The sequence below is a fragment of the Bombus impatiens genome, unplaced genomic scaffold (genome assembly GCF_000188095.3).
Source record: "Bombus impatiens unplaced genomic scaffold, BIMP_2.2 scf_0235, whole genome shotgun sequence".
Classification (NCBI taxonomy): Eukaryota; Metazoa; Arthropoda; class Insecta; order Hymenoptera; family Apidae; genus Bombus; species Bombus impatiens.
In genome coordinates this window covers 1244894-1259048 of record NT_176654.1, presented here as the reverse complement: position 1 = coordinate 1259048, position 14155 = coordinate 1244894, and the positions used below count along the sequence as shown (strand labels likewise).

The following is a 14155-nucleotide window of genomic DNA, read 5'->3' as shown; positions in this document are numbered from 1 at the left end:
AATTGGAAGGTCGCGGGATGACTGAATCATGACTTATCCGTGAGCTCGTGCCATCCGTTGTATTCGCTGAAAGTTTGTAGATTCGAGTGCAAACGTTCGATAAAAGTTAATCGAGCGAAATTTCGAAAAGTTAGCGACTATGTAGACGGAGATGAAAAAAAGAAGGTGCCTAACAAGTCGGTAGATTTTAACGATCCTCGACCTACTCCATACATATTCATGGTGAAAGGCGTGGCAGTAACGTTATGTCAAGGTAACAAGGTGTTTGTAACTTTTTAGATAAAGGTTCGAAGAGAGAACGCATATAGCTATATAGAAGGAAGTTATTGCGGCGAACGATATGACTTTACAGCCATCAGGAAACGAGGCTCGCGTTAATAGTTACTCTACGATTTAAATTTATCGTGTGCTTCGGAATAATCGTATTTACGTCCAACGGATTAACGTAATATCGATAATCTTATTTAACAGCTAGTCTAACCGTTTGTTGAACGGTCGATACCTCCTATTCGTCCTTTAAAAAAGATAGATCGAGCTCGAAGGAAATCCGGCTAAACGTTAACCTTATTATCTTCAATTTAGAGTGATACACGCGATATGAAATGTTTTAATTTCGCCACGCGTGTATGTATCGATGCGTGAATTTCGAATAAAAGGATATCATGGTACCCAAATTAATAACTATCAAAGGTATAAACCTTTTTTCTGAGCTTCATTGGGATTTTCAAAGTCAAAGATTTGATTATCAAAGCAAGATAAAATAAATATCGGCACAACTGTGCTCTCCTCGGAATCCTACGACATTTGTTTCAAACGTTATTTTCCATCATCCATAGTGTTCAATACTTTCATAAGCTACTTTTAACATAACATAATTGCATTTCGACAACGGTAATGCCATTTATCTCTCTCGAATTATCTGGTTCTAACAATAGATTGCAGTGTCACAGCGACACTCGTCATCGGTACAACGATCGTCCTCCGTTTCAACGGTGACGGCTACCCTTCCCAATGTTTACCATCATTAATGTTTACTGATGTTTCAAGCATCCGACAAACAGATGTATATTCCTTTATATTCTCCGACTTGTCTAGAATTACGTAACTTGGATAAACTTCCGCCACGAATACTAAACCCGATGGAATAATTTAGATAAACGTTGGAATCTCGCCTCGAGTCGCTAGAAGATGCGATCGATATGTTTTTTAGATTCTAAAGCTTTTTTTACGCGGTTCGCGTCTACGATTAACGACTTGAAAATTAATAAGTAGATAAGTAGATATTTATGACTTTTCATTCGTGCACAGTACTATTTATTACTGGAAATTTTATTACGAGCATTAAAAAACAGCATTAAAATAGCGTAAAGCACCGAATCTACATGTATATACTTGCGTACGTGTATTATATAAGCTTCGACGCTGTTGCTAATCTATAGATCTTTTTTTGGAACGCAAACTACAAATCACTTTACGCAAACTACACGCAAACTACAAATAAGACGGAATCATAACCTTTGATATTTTTTAACACCGTACGATTTTTATACAAAATCGCATTTTTATCAACACAACTAAAGAAATAGAAATATAAATAAAGATCTAAATCACGTACATCGATACTTTGAACGTTTTATACATTTCTTTTATATATATTTTATATGCATTTTCTAATTGTATTGTTATTATTTCATGCACGGCGGCCGGATTGAAAAATCTCAGCCCAATCAAAGCCCAATCGATTTAATCGAGTTGTAATAGACACTTCTTACTCGCGTTACTTTTTCTCCTTTTTTATTACATCGGTCTAGTCTCGAATATACAGTTGTGCACGGGGCTTCAAGCTCGCCCGACCCTCCTCTATAAGCGGAAGATAAGGCGACTGGCAACCAATACTCACGCGTACACTGTAATATATATATATATATATATATATATATATATAGAGAGAGAGAGAGAGAGAGAGAGAGAGGAAAAAGTTATTCAAAATATTAATTTCTATCGCATATTTCAAAGTCATTGAAATCGGATACGAGATAGCCTTTCCGCAGTTTCACCAAGTAAACGTTGGAAATGATTCGCGATACGTGTGTGAGAAGCGAAAAATGTAAATAAACGATGGTGGTAACAGCGTTTTTCTGGCAGCAGACAACTTTGGACGGCGCTGATGTATATCACGTTCAAACATTTTTTTTTTATTCTTCCGGCGCTTATCAACGTACAAGCTTTTTTGTACGAACGAAAGCTGTTAATTGCCAACAGTTAACTGCAAGTAGTTTGAACAAATGAACTTTTTTAATTTCATTGGAAAATCTTTCGATAAAAGAAAAATATGCCGTAAAATTGTGTGAATCAGTTTAATAAACATACATGAACAGATAGAATGTGTTAAAAGCTACCTTTTGCATAGTACGTACATTCCTTTTTCGGATACTCCGCTTACATATTCAGATACACGCTGACATCCGGAGAATATAAATGGAAACGATCGAAAAAGGTATAACGATCGTAGAGGTGAGTTTACGATAAAGGATTTATCATGCAACGTACAACGTATAAACGACCTAACAAGACTGCTTACGAGATAACGTCTAGTTCGTTCCAAGTATATGATCCGTACTAAATTCGCCGATCGATCCATTCTGAAGAAGCTCTCTGATCCTCTGAGAATAACGAAAAATGTACCGATACAACTTTCCATCTCCATCCTTGAAAATTCCCATCAGTTAGCACGACCACACGCCTTGTTGTAACGATTTCCACCAAAAGAACAAGTAACTCTAAACAGATTCTGAACAATTTAATTCCTTTGCTTTCTCACATTCTGCAGTGTGAGAATGTTCAAATACGATAGAGTTTTCTTGTAACAGCGGAAATTTCAAGTATGTTAGCTAAATATTGACACGATAATATATGCACGTATCTCTCGAGGGAAAATTTAAATGTCAAGACAAAGTGAATGAATTATTGATGTTATTATTGTCGCATTAATATTACGATGTAACTGATATTCCAATTTCATGTATAAATATCCTTTCAAAACATTAAATGTTTGCGTTTCTCCTTCTATTATTAATTTCTTTTTATTATTGTTGCAATCATTGACGACTACTATCGTGTTAAACGAAGCACACGTGTATTCTCGTTTTGCTAGAGAAAAGGCTGCATTGTGGTACTCACGCTCAAGGCTCTAACAGTCTGTGGCGCATGGACCTCTCTTATCACCACTGAGACTATTGGTAGTCTAACGTGTCAGTGCCTGCTACCTCCACGTACAGTGAGTAACAATTAAACATGAGAGATAGTTCTATGTTTTATGCGAATACCGAAGCACCAAAGCTGCGCTGAAATAACCACGATACAACTACGAATAAATCGCGTTGCAGAGATGCCGAGCGAAAACCGACCAGGATTCCAACAGCTTTTATTTATTGAAATGAATTGTCATGTAACGATTGAAGGAACGCGGCATGGTTTAATAATTTGCTTAGAACAGCACACTGATTCCTTATGAATTGCAAAAAGTCATGGAAAGGATCGGTGTGTGTGTGTGTGTGTGTGTGTGTGTGTGTGTGTGTGTGTGTGTGTGTGTGTGTGTATACATATATCGGTGTATAAAATGATAAGTCAATGAAAATACTACATCGCCTTTAAAATTTCAAATTTCGCCATCAACTTTCTAACCCAGCCAATATTAACTTCGAAATTATTGTAGCCCTAATTAATGAAACGAAGCGTAATATCGTCAAGAATATCAGTAGGATTTTTCGTTTCGAAATTTTCTTACGCATTTCAGGTTGGGTGAAAGTAGTGCAACGAGTGAAAGTCAAAGCTACAACATCGAGCCTTTGGAAGTACATAAAAATGATTGCACGAAACGAAAAGAAGTTTAACGTAATATTTAAAGAGCAATCGTTTCTAAAAGCCTCGAGATATTTGCAACACTTGGAAAATCGATTTTTCACTTTTCTTACGTACTGTGCAATAATCTTGGTGGATAACGTAATTCACCACTTTTTGCGTGTACATTCCGCGGATGAAACAGGTGCCTGTTATGCCATGTTTAGATATTAGCGCATCAGCAATTGCTGTGTACAGTGACCGCGAGAACTCATAAAGCGACCAAGTCAGACGTTGTGTCATTAAGGCCATGTTTGTAATAATCACCTCGAGAATGGTCGAATATTAGATAAATAAATAACGCGTTAGCTGCGTGTATATTAGCGTATATAGGGTGTTTCGAGCGACAGAAGCTGCGTTTTTTTTTTCTTTTTTTACAATTAATAGAGATATAAGAAGATTTTAGAAAAGAGAATTAAATCAAGTAGCGAACATCAGCTAAATATATACTTGCTCTTACTTTCGTTTTATTATTTTTGTTACTTCCATTACTTCTGGCATAACGCTATCTTTTACTTTCACTCCCGTATCATGGATAAGAGTAGCTAACTTCTTCACGCACTTCTTTTCTTTATTACACATTAACGACCAAAGATTCTCATCGGGTTCGCAACTTCCAAACGAATTTTTCGAATTAACGATCATAAGGCTATCGACTAAATGACAGAAAATCACTCGAAGAAACGGTGTATATTCTGTTTACGTGATACAATTCTAAAATATGATAATTCTACGAAAATATATTACCTTTAAATTTTCCTTAAACTTAAATTCCTTAAATTTTCCACATAATTTTTAAACGAACCGATATATCTACCAAAATTAATATTTCCCAGCGAATCGCGTTTCCGAAAGAAGCGCGATAAAGGAAAGGAAAGGAAAGGAAAGGAAAGGAAAGGAATGGGAAGGAAAGTAGCAAAGTAAAGCAAAACGAAGAAAAGGCAAAAGACAAGAGTCGCGGGCAAAGCAAAGGCACATACCTGAACAAGTCGCTTCGCGTCGCTGCGATCGCGATTGTCGGGCCCCACGGCTATGTTAGGTTGCCGCATTCCACCTGTCAGAAGGTGGGTCCGCTCTCTCACGGACCGTAAAGGAAGCAAAGAAGCCACTAACGGCAGAAAACGAATCGCGCTCCGAAACTTTCTTTCCTAACTGTCACGAAATCTCCTTCGGAAACCGATCCTTTTCAATATGGCTGTGTGCATACATAGGTTCTGATTCGCTATTCGCTATACTTACGTATGTACCTCTTTAATGTCCATTTTCCGCTAACGATTCGCGCCGCATTCCTGATTCGATCGTAGAAAATTCCAGCTAGAGATCCTATCGAAACTACCGTCGACGTTGCTTCTTGAAAAATATTTTCACCTTTCTCCCAAATCTGTTCACCAAGCACACCAGATCCTGCGCAAATGTATATCGAGAAGCACGCGTGGGTCTGGAATGTAAATGGACTGGACGATTATTAAAAAATCAAACAAAATCGACCGAGTGTACTTTTTCACGATCACTGAACGCACGATCGATAACGTGATACAGTCCGCAACGTCTTTATCGAACGAACGATTCTACGGGACGTCTCCCGAAACAAAAGTCCAAACAAATTGTTGCCCGAGCAACGTTCTCCACAACATAACTGGACACCGGTAGGTAGGGGAACTGATCCGAGGAACGAGTGCTAGGGGCTAGGTAGGAGGTAGGAGCGAGTCCGAATGGCGAGAGGAAGGACGTAGGATGCCGACGAAGGAGAGGGAGGAAAGACAAAACCAACAGGAGGGGGAAAGCCTCGTACTCAACGCTGTCCTGATGAGGCAGGAGGATGGCCGGTAGGCGTTAGGGCTCAACACAGTTTTCTTCCTATGTAGCAACCTCTCTATACGCACGTGAATGTAATTGAAATATCCTTGTTTCCTTTCAGATCTTTTTTTCTATTTATTACCGTGTATACCTGTGACTCGATTTTTACCTTCCACACTAATACCCAGCAGCTACCACGTCTCAATGCCTCTCCACTTTATGTTCCTCATTGTTTACACGGCTACTTTGCTTTTTTCTCTTTTTTTTTTTTTTTTTTTTTTTTACGCAAATTAGTTATCCTTTTTCCGTTCCTATTTGTTCTCCGTTATTACGGTTTTTAATAAATATCCTTTTTTTTATAGTCTCGTAACGGTGTGAATCATATTATTTAAAGAGAAATTTAAAGAGAAGATTTAAAGAGAAAAAACGAGATAAAAAGAAATCTACTCTTAAGGAAACGAATACACTCGTAGGTATACTCGTAGGTATACTCCAAATACACTGTGACGTATCTTATACTATTTTCAGACTGTTCATTGGAAATCTAACGAAACAGAAGAGACAAAGGAAATGCTAAATACAATTGAATAATAATACAATTTATAATAAATTACAATTTAATTTCAACAACTGACACGGAAAATAAATTTATTCTTACGTTAACGTTCTATCTTTCGCCTATGTTCCATCCATAGCTCATCCGCTTATCATTTTTATTTCGCTCTAACTGCAGCCAATTATTTTTTAGAATATTTTTACATTTTAGATCATCTATACAACAGTAAGGAAATTTTTAATAGTCCTACATTATAAAAAGTATATTAAAAAATTAGCTTCAAACGCTTATTAATACATATACCGTACATGCATACACGTACATACATACATGTATATCTCACTTACTCTTCTATTTCTGGTTTTTAATTTTATCCGTTAATTAATGCAAGAATCCTGAAATTAAATAGCTATAGAATTAATATTTATGATTGTTTATCAAACAAATTGAATCGATTAAAAAACAATCTATATCATTATCTTATACGTTTAAACGTTACAAACATTTAAAACTGTATTTTACGTTAAAGTTATTTCTCTTATTGCAGCGGAGAGATTAATGTAAAAAGTAGCGTAAAACGTGGTTCGCGTGATCGTATACACCCATGAGAGAAGAAGAAATATTTAAATCGTCGTCACCGAGTACACCGCAAAATTACATAATATGTAATTCCTTTTACAATTGAGGCCAATCACATTGCGTAAAAGAATCTCGTCATTTACTCCGCTCTAACTGCTTCTGAGCGCGCGATTTATCTAGATTTCCAAAGATACAGATGAAGATTTAAACAAAAGATATCAAGATGTAATAAAGTGAACGATCTTAATAACGATATTTAATATCAGTATCGATGATTCAGTTCTGTGATTTAATTAATTTTCATCTTGTACGAATATAGCAAAAAATTATACATGTATATATATATATATATAAAATAATAATATATGAATTTTTATTTTAAAGTATAATTAAAATATAATAATGTTTTTTCATAATTTATTATGTACATATATGTATTTTTTTTTTTTTGAACCAAATATTTTTTAAATATACATAATAACTACTTTATGCTTAAAAATTAAATTTTTGATTTCTTTTCAATGACGTTGAATTATATTAAAAATGCAAAATGTAGTTACAGTTAAATATAGTTATTGTGTACTCATGGGATTCTTGTATTGTACATAGAAAATATTATACATACTTCATAGCTAGATTCCCTTATAGTTAACCACACTTGTGATTTTGCCGAAAGCACGTGGATCGTTATAGAAATAAAATGGCAACAATAATGGAATTAATTAATTTTTTTGATCACGAATCAAAAGAGTATGAAGAATTCTTGCAACACTTAATATGTTTTAACGGAGATATACCATTTGATGTAGAAGAGGTAAAATTATATTTTTGAACATAACCTTACACTTGAAAAATAATACATTTCGATCGTAATTTCAACGCAAATACACCATATAATATACAATGTACGTTTCTATTTTTAGGTTGAAAAAGTACAGAATGTCATTGTATCGACTGTAAATGCCTATTTAAATCAATCACAAACTCGATGTAAAGGTTTATTGATTTTGGACACGATCTTACCACAATGCTCGAAAGATATTCTTTTAAAATATTGCATACTATGGATGTCAAAAGCTACCCAAGTATTAGATAGTATCCATAGTACGCCACAAGAGTTATCCATTTCTTGTAAAGTTCTTGGACAACTGATTATCAGATCAAAAGATATTCCTGAGATACAAAAACAAGTATCTATGCAAAATGTAAAGCAGCTTATCAATGTAATTAGTAACTTGAGTACAGAAAAGAAATGTGGTCCGGTATATTATTTAATTGCTGTATTATTACATCGATATCCAGAAGTTTGTGAACGTTCTCAGGTAGCCGATCTTCTTTACTATCGCAGAAAAGTGATGTATAGACATATTTATTTAGTGTGAAATATTTTAATATCTCAGGTGACTATAAAAAAAATTATACTACTACAAGTTGATTCTACGCAAGAAAATCTGGTTTGCGCCAGTGCAAAATGCTATGCCCTTCTGGCAAAAGCAACAGAGCGTTCGTTTAAACCTCCACCTTCGAAACCAAATTATACTGGATGGATATATAACCAAGCGCTTATTTGCAATAGCTTACATGTAATAATGGATGAATTATTTTCAAACTTGACAGAATTAGAAAATGTGAACATATGGGATAAATTAGAATTACCTAATATATCTGAAGAGAATATCATTCAATTCTATTTTACACAGAAACAAAGATTTTCGAACTTGTGTTCTTATTTATCATTTATGTTATGGTAAGAGAATAATTTACAAATGTTAGTTTGTATGTAATATATTAAAAGGAGATTGTTTAAATAGTCTAAACTTTATAGCGGAGTTGATGACAAAAATTCAGTATTACCGCATGAGATCTTGAAGGTTTTATGTAGAGGATTAGCGATACAACCGTCAAACATAAAAAATCAAAATTCTGTCAAAGAACAGATTTTATATCTTATTTTACCAAAACTACATATTGCTTTATTCAATGTTTTGAATTCACTAATAAATGGGTAGGAATATTATAATTTTGAAATAGCAAACTATTGTTAAAATGAAATTTATATGAGTTTAAAACATGTAGATTTAAAGAACAGTTAGTATCGTATGGATCGACGATATTGGAACTGCTTCTTCAAACATTGCAATGGACAGAGAATGCTTTAGAAAACCAGATAACGATTAATAGAAACAAACCATTTAGAAATGTAAGGATATCTGTTTATAAATGTCTGAACTCTTGGTTAATGAATACTAATTCATTATCTGGTATAGAGACAGTTGCGGATGAATATCTTTCTTCTATATTAAAAGATATTGTACCAGAAAAAGATCGTGTTTTATTGACTGTGAGTTTATAATAGCATTTAACAAAAATTTAATTGCATTTCGATATAATACAAACTTAATTGACTTGTTTAACGGATAAATTGGTGTCACAGATTCAAAAAACACAAAATTTATCAAAAAGAGCATTGAAGCGTCTCCGAGATAGTCAATATGAGAAGGGTATACATTTGAGTAATGGAATTGCTTCTAATAAAGAGCATTATCTGGATACGGATGTATGTAAAGTGGCTCTTGATGTATTGCAAAATGTATTTTTCAATAGTGGAACTCTTTTAAAACAAACATTTTTTAAGGTAAGCTTTCCACTTTCATATTTTGTTATGAAGCTTGATGCTGGATGTAATAATTGTTTCTTTTTTTTTTCTTAGACTGTACAAAATATTGTAATACCTTTGCTGTATGACTGTTATTTGAGCACAACTGAACAAAAATTTTATAAAGAACATACTCACTGTCGTTTGTTACTATTTAGAGTATTGAGAGCTCTGCAAATGAATCCACATTCCTTAACGCCTTTACCTACGCAATACTCTCTAGAGATATTTGAAATGGCTTTGAATGATAATAATTTAGATATTATTCAAGAAGCCAAAGTGGCATTGGCCGAACTTGAAAAAATCACGCATCCTCATGCTCCAACTATTCAACTAACTCAAGTAGAGTAAGTTTTAAGAGTTCATATATTTGCCTAAGAATATTAATGTCAATGGCGAATAGTTTTCTATAATTTAGATTTTAAATCGAAATTATATATATTTTTCAGGACAATACAAAAGGAATTTGTCACCGATGAACAAATTGTACAAGGACACAGCACAATGGAAAACGTACTTTCACCTTTTGTTGAAACTATCGCAGACGAAGGTGTAGAACCATCGCCAAATAAAAAATTAAAAGTTACAAATTCACATCATAATGAAATTGCTGAACCTGGGACAGAAAATACTACTGAAGATAAACTGCATATTACACAAACAAACAAAGATATTGTAAAAGAACAAGATAACACGATAAAAGAACAAATAACAGTTACAATACAGAATAAAGATATTATAGAAAGTGAACAAGCTGCACAAATTTCTGACGAATCAGTAAATGAAACTGCTTCAATGACAGTCGTGTTTAGTGATACAGAAATACCGAGATCAATGTCATCATTGAACGTTATTAAACAAACTGACGGTATTTGTATTGAAAATACGAATACAACAGGAGATATTAAGCGTAGCTCGGAAAATATTTCTAGAATATCTGAAGTAAATAAAGAGCATTTTGCACAAGAAAAAGAGGAAGAAGAAATGCTGCAATTGTTCCAGGATGTACCAAAGAATGACAGTTAATCACATCCATTTTGAACATTTTAAATTCGCGCTAAATATATTGTTATTTTATGCTTCCCGTGCATTACGTACATATAGCTATAATATTTTAATCTTTTATATAGAATTGTACTTATGGATTATACATATATTTGCCTGCTGAAATTTCTTTCCAAATATAATTTTTAATTTCTCATATTTTGTACTTTCTATCAAATCATTGATTTTTGTTTCGTTCTTTAAAATTCGTTATAGAGATTTTTTAATCATAGAGCATCATTATGAGAATTTTATAATTGTATATACAATTATTTACTTCTCGATAATTCCGATAATGCGAACGTGAAGGCAGCACTAGCTCCTGTACCATGACCAAATGCTATAATTCTTTCTTTGATGTTCATCAAAATATTCTATATAATCTTCCACTTATTTAACCACTAGCATAATGTCGAATATGCCATTATTTTACCCGGTAATTCCTTCGTCCAGGAACTTAAAAATCCTAACATAAATCTGTAACATAATGTATGAAAAAGTACTTTTTCTGTCTTACTATTATACAATGAAAATAAATATTATAATAATTACATTAATGTAGGTATTTATTTGTAGTTTGATTATCAAATGAACCCAATCTATATTGAATCGATACAATTTGTATTATTTTTCTTTCAATTATATTCTTTATCTCATACTGACAAGCAGAACCTCTACTGAAACCGCCCCTCATGTACGAAAATGTTAATGCCGGATATCCATCGTTAGAATTCGGCAACGTAACTGTAAATATGTTCAAAAATCTTACATTACAATCTTCGCATCTTGTAATTCTCTTGTCGTTAATTAATATTAAGTTGGAAACACGGTGGTTCCTGTTTCGTGGCATTAATTTCATCTTCCACGTGCAGAAGAATCAGTCTCTAAACGGAATAATGATCTTTTTTACTTCCTTATTTAATGAGCATGTTTCGTTTAATAAAAGAGTGTAATTTAAATAAACTTTTAGCGATAACACTATCATGTTTATTGAGTTAAGTCCTGCAGTCCTTATTACAGGATGTATGAGTTGATAAGTTGATGTCCACATACATATATTTTATAGTGATAAAGTTTTATTGTTGTGATATATATCATTAATATGTGTCAGCTTTTAAATTAAATTGGTATAATTTGGTTGGAATAATTTAAGTTTTATGAAAAATCATATTTCGTAAAATTTTGTTGATAAAGAAAATATTTCAATATTACCTAAAACATGAACTGCGAAAAGCAAAGGAAAGCAGTGAATGAGCACAAAATTATTTTTTTCATTTAAATTATTTTAATAAAATTAAAGCACACACACAAATTAAAACTAAACTTGAGAATATTATGCAAACGAGTCTACACATTTTGCATGCTTGCGTTACGATAGTCGGAACATCCGTTTCCCTAAGTATTCTTGGTATTGATAACTAATACAAGTGAGAGTTTCTATATATATATATACACACACACACGCACACACAGAGCAGAAGTATATAAATGCTTAATACTATAAAATTAACAATTATTAAATTATTATTTTTATAATAAAATCTATACCAAGTATCGTTTCTCCAAAGATACATTTCGATTTTTAAAATCAAACATTTCAGCGGGACGCTCAGTGCAACCAATTTAAACTTTACACGTTGAAGTGATTTCCGGTTGTGTCTTTCTCTGTTCGATATTGGTTCGGTCGGTATGTGACGCGTGATTATGTTACATTTAAAATCCTCTTAAATTTATGAAAATAAAATGCATCTGCTATAAAACAATTGTTATTAGAACACATTTGTTGATTTTGTAGACGTTTCTGTAAATATTTTAGTTTTTAGGAAGGAAATTAAGTTAAATGTTGATTGTATCGTTTAGAGGTTATGTTGTTACGTTACGAGAATAACAGATAGTGTCACGTTTTTCACTGTTTCTAGCATTGTAAGAGCAAAATAATTTAACGTTTTATGTAATTTTGTGAATAGGATTTAAACCATGGGTCGAGTGATTCGTGCTCAGCGTAAAGGAGCTGGATCTGTTTTCAGATCCCATACAAAAAGGAGAAAGGGAGCACCAAAACTTCGCTCCTTAGATTTCTCCGAGAGACATGGTTACATCAAAGGTGTTGTGAAGGTTCGTTCAATTTTTTTATTTTATAATATTTTCAGTTAACTTTGTTTTGTTTCTTTTTTTTCACTTTTCCTTTTTACTGTAGATTCCTACTGTATTTTCACTTTTTAGAAGTTATATTCACATTCATGATGAATTCTAGTTTGTCTACTTCTGAATAGACATCTGATGAATAGCTACTAGAGGCTCTTTCTGACACTATTATGCGTTTTTATAAAATTATACTATAAAAATTTATTACTATCTTCTGTTAAAAATGATTGCATTTGCAGGATATCATTCATGACCCTGGTCGTGGTGCACCATTAGCTGTTGTTCATTTCAGAGATCCATACAAGTTCAAAACCCGTAAAGAATTATTTATTGCTCCCGAAGGAATGTATACTGGACAATTTTTGTATTGCGGGAAAAAAGGTAAACGAAGAACTTTAACCAGGATATATTATTTAGAATGCATTGAATTATTTATAAATGGAAGAAATATGGAAAAAGTATTGGTATAAATCAATAATATAGAATATTTTATGTTGCAGCGAATCTCCAAATTGGAAATGTGATGCCTGTTGGTCAAATGCCTGAAGGTACCATTATTTGTAATTTGGAGGAAAAAACTGGCGACAGAGGTCGATTGGCGAGGGCTTCGGGAAATTATGCTACAGTCATAGCTCATAATCCCGATACAAAGAAAACCAGAGTGAAATTACCATCTGGCGCTAAAAAGGTTATACCATCCAACAATAGAGCAATGGTTGGTATTGTTGCTGGTGGTGGACGTATTGATAAACCAATCCTTAAAGCTGGTCGAGCGTATCATAAATACAAGGCGAAGAGAAATTGCTGGCCTAAGGTACAGTTTATCTTTTACATTACTAAATACAATATGTGCAGATTTTTACGTTTTATTAGAAAAATGTTTGTCGATGATGGTTTTTAGACATTTGAAACCTGAACAATTTGTTGTGGAAAATCTTTGAACTGAGCATGCCTGCAGTTTGATATCTATAATATGGTGTGGCGTCACGGTATTGGGTCTGTAATATCTTTTCTTATTTACAGGTTCGTGGTGTTGCTATGAACCCAGTTGAGCATCCTCATGGTGGTGGTAACCATCAACATATTGGTAAAGCATCCACAGTTAAACGTGGAACTAGCGCTGGTCGTAAGATCGGTCTTATTGCTGCTCGTCGTACAGGAAGAATTCGTGGTGGAAAGACCGACACTAAGAAAGACGATTAGATTAAAGATTGATTAAACCCTGAGACTTATACAATAAAATGTTTAAAAAAATCATTCTATCGTAATATTATTCACGTTGCCGTTCGATTCATGTCATCGAAAGATTTATTTTACAAAAGTATTGAATAGTAATCTTATAGTTTTATTTTTCTAGTATATTTAATAGTGGAATCTGAATTTAGCGTAACAATTTGGTATTGGAAATTTGGATGTAGTCAATATGTCGAACACGGGTACCAACCGATAATAAATTAGAAAAGTAATACAATGTGTTC

At 33.3% G+C, this 14155-nt stretch overlaps 3 protein-coding genes across 4 annotated transcripts in view; 2 read left to right on the top strand and 1 right to left on the bottom strand.

Moving 5' to 3' along the window:
* The window catches only part of LOC100743587, a 64501-nt gene extending 58937 nt beyond the window's left edge, over positions 1-5564 (bottom strand). Inside the window, exon 1 of one of the 2 annotated variants that reach the window (XM_012384116.3) lies at positions 5140-5564. The gene's annotated coding sequence lies outside the window, so the exon portion shown is untranslated. The remainder of the gene's footprint in view (positions 1-5139) is intronic. The other variant, XM_012384115.3, reaches the window with a different exon arrangement.
* Positions 5565-7436: 1872 nt separating this feature from the next.
* LOC100743464 (proline-, glutamic acid- and leucine-rich protein 1) lies at positions 7437-10678 on the top strand. The gene is made up of 8 exons (XM_003488478.4): positions 7437-7646; positions 7756-8154; positions 8233-8579; positions 8658-8837; positions 8909-9173; positions 9267-9467; positions 9543-9835; positions 9938-10678. Exons 1-8 carry the CDS (start codon positions 7533-7535, stop codon positions 10512-10514), a joined length of 2376 nt encoding a protein of 791 aa, XP_003488526.1. The 5' UTR covers positions 7437-7532; the 3' UTR covers positions 10515-10678.
* A 1473-nt stretch (positions 10679-12151) lies between these two features.
* LOC100743342 (60S ribosomal protein L8) lies at positions 12152-13932 on the top strand. Its single transcript, XM_033320098.1, has 5 exons — positions 12152-12219; positions 12500-12647; positions 12917-13058; positions 13178-13491; positions 13701-13932. Exons 2-5 carry the CDS (start codon positions 12510-12512, stop codon positions 13878-13880), a joined length of 774 nt encoding a protein of 257 aa, XP_033175989.1. The 5' UTR covers positions 12152-12219; positions 12500-12509; the 3' UTR covers positions 13881-13932.
* The last annotated feature ends 223 nt before the right edge of the window (positions 13933-14155 follow it).

Excerpts from the sequence above, each read along its gene's own strand:
- LOC100743464 (XM_003488478.4), top strand. The coding sequence starts at position 7,533 with ATGGCAACAATAATGGAATTAATTAATTTTTTTGATCACGAATCAAAA. Across the intron at positions 9,174-9,266 it reads AAGATCGTGTTTTATTGACT|ATTCAAAAAACACAAAATTT; the intron begins GTGAGTTTATAA and ends TTGGTGTCACAG. Across the intron at positions 9,468-9,542 it reads TAAAACAAACATTTTTTAAG|ACTGTACAAAATATTGTAAT; the intron begins GTAAGCTTTCCA and ends TTTTTTTCTTAG.
- LOC100743342 (XM_033320098.1), top strand. The coding sequence starts at position 12,510 with ATGGGTCGAGTGATTCGTGCTCAGCGTAAAGGAGCTGGATCTGTTTTC. Across the intron at positions 13,059-13,177 it reads TTTGTATTGCGGGAAAAAAG|CGAATCTCCAAATTGGAAAT; the intron begins GTAAACGAAGAA and ends TTTATGTTGCAG. Across the intron at positions 13,492-13,700 it reads AGAGAAATTGCTGGCCTAAG|GTTCGTGGTGTTGCTATGAA; the intron begins GTACAGTTTATC and ends TCTTATTTACAG.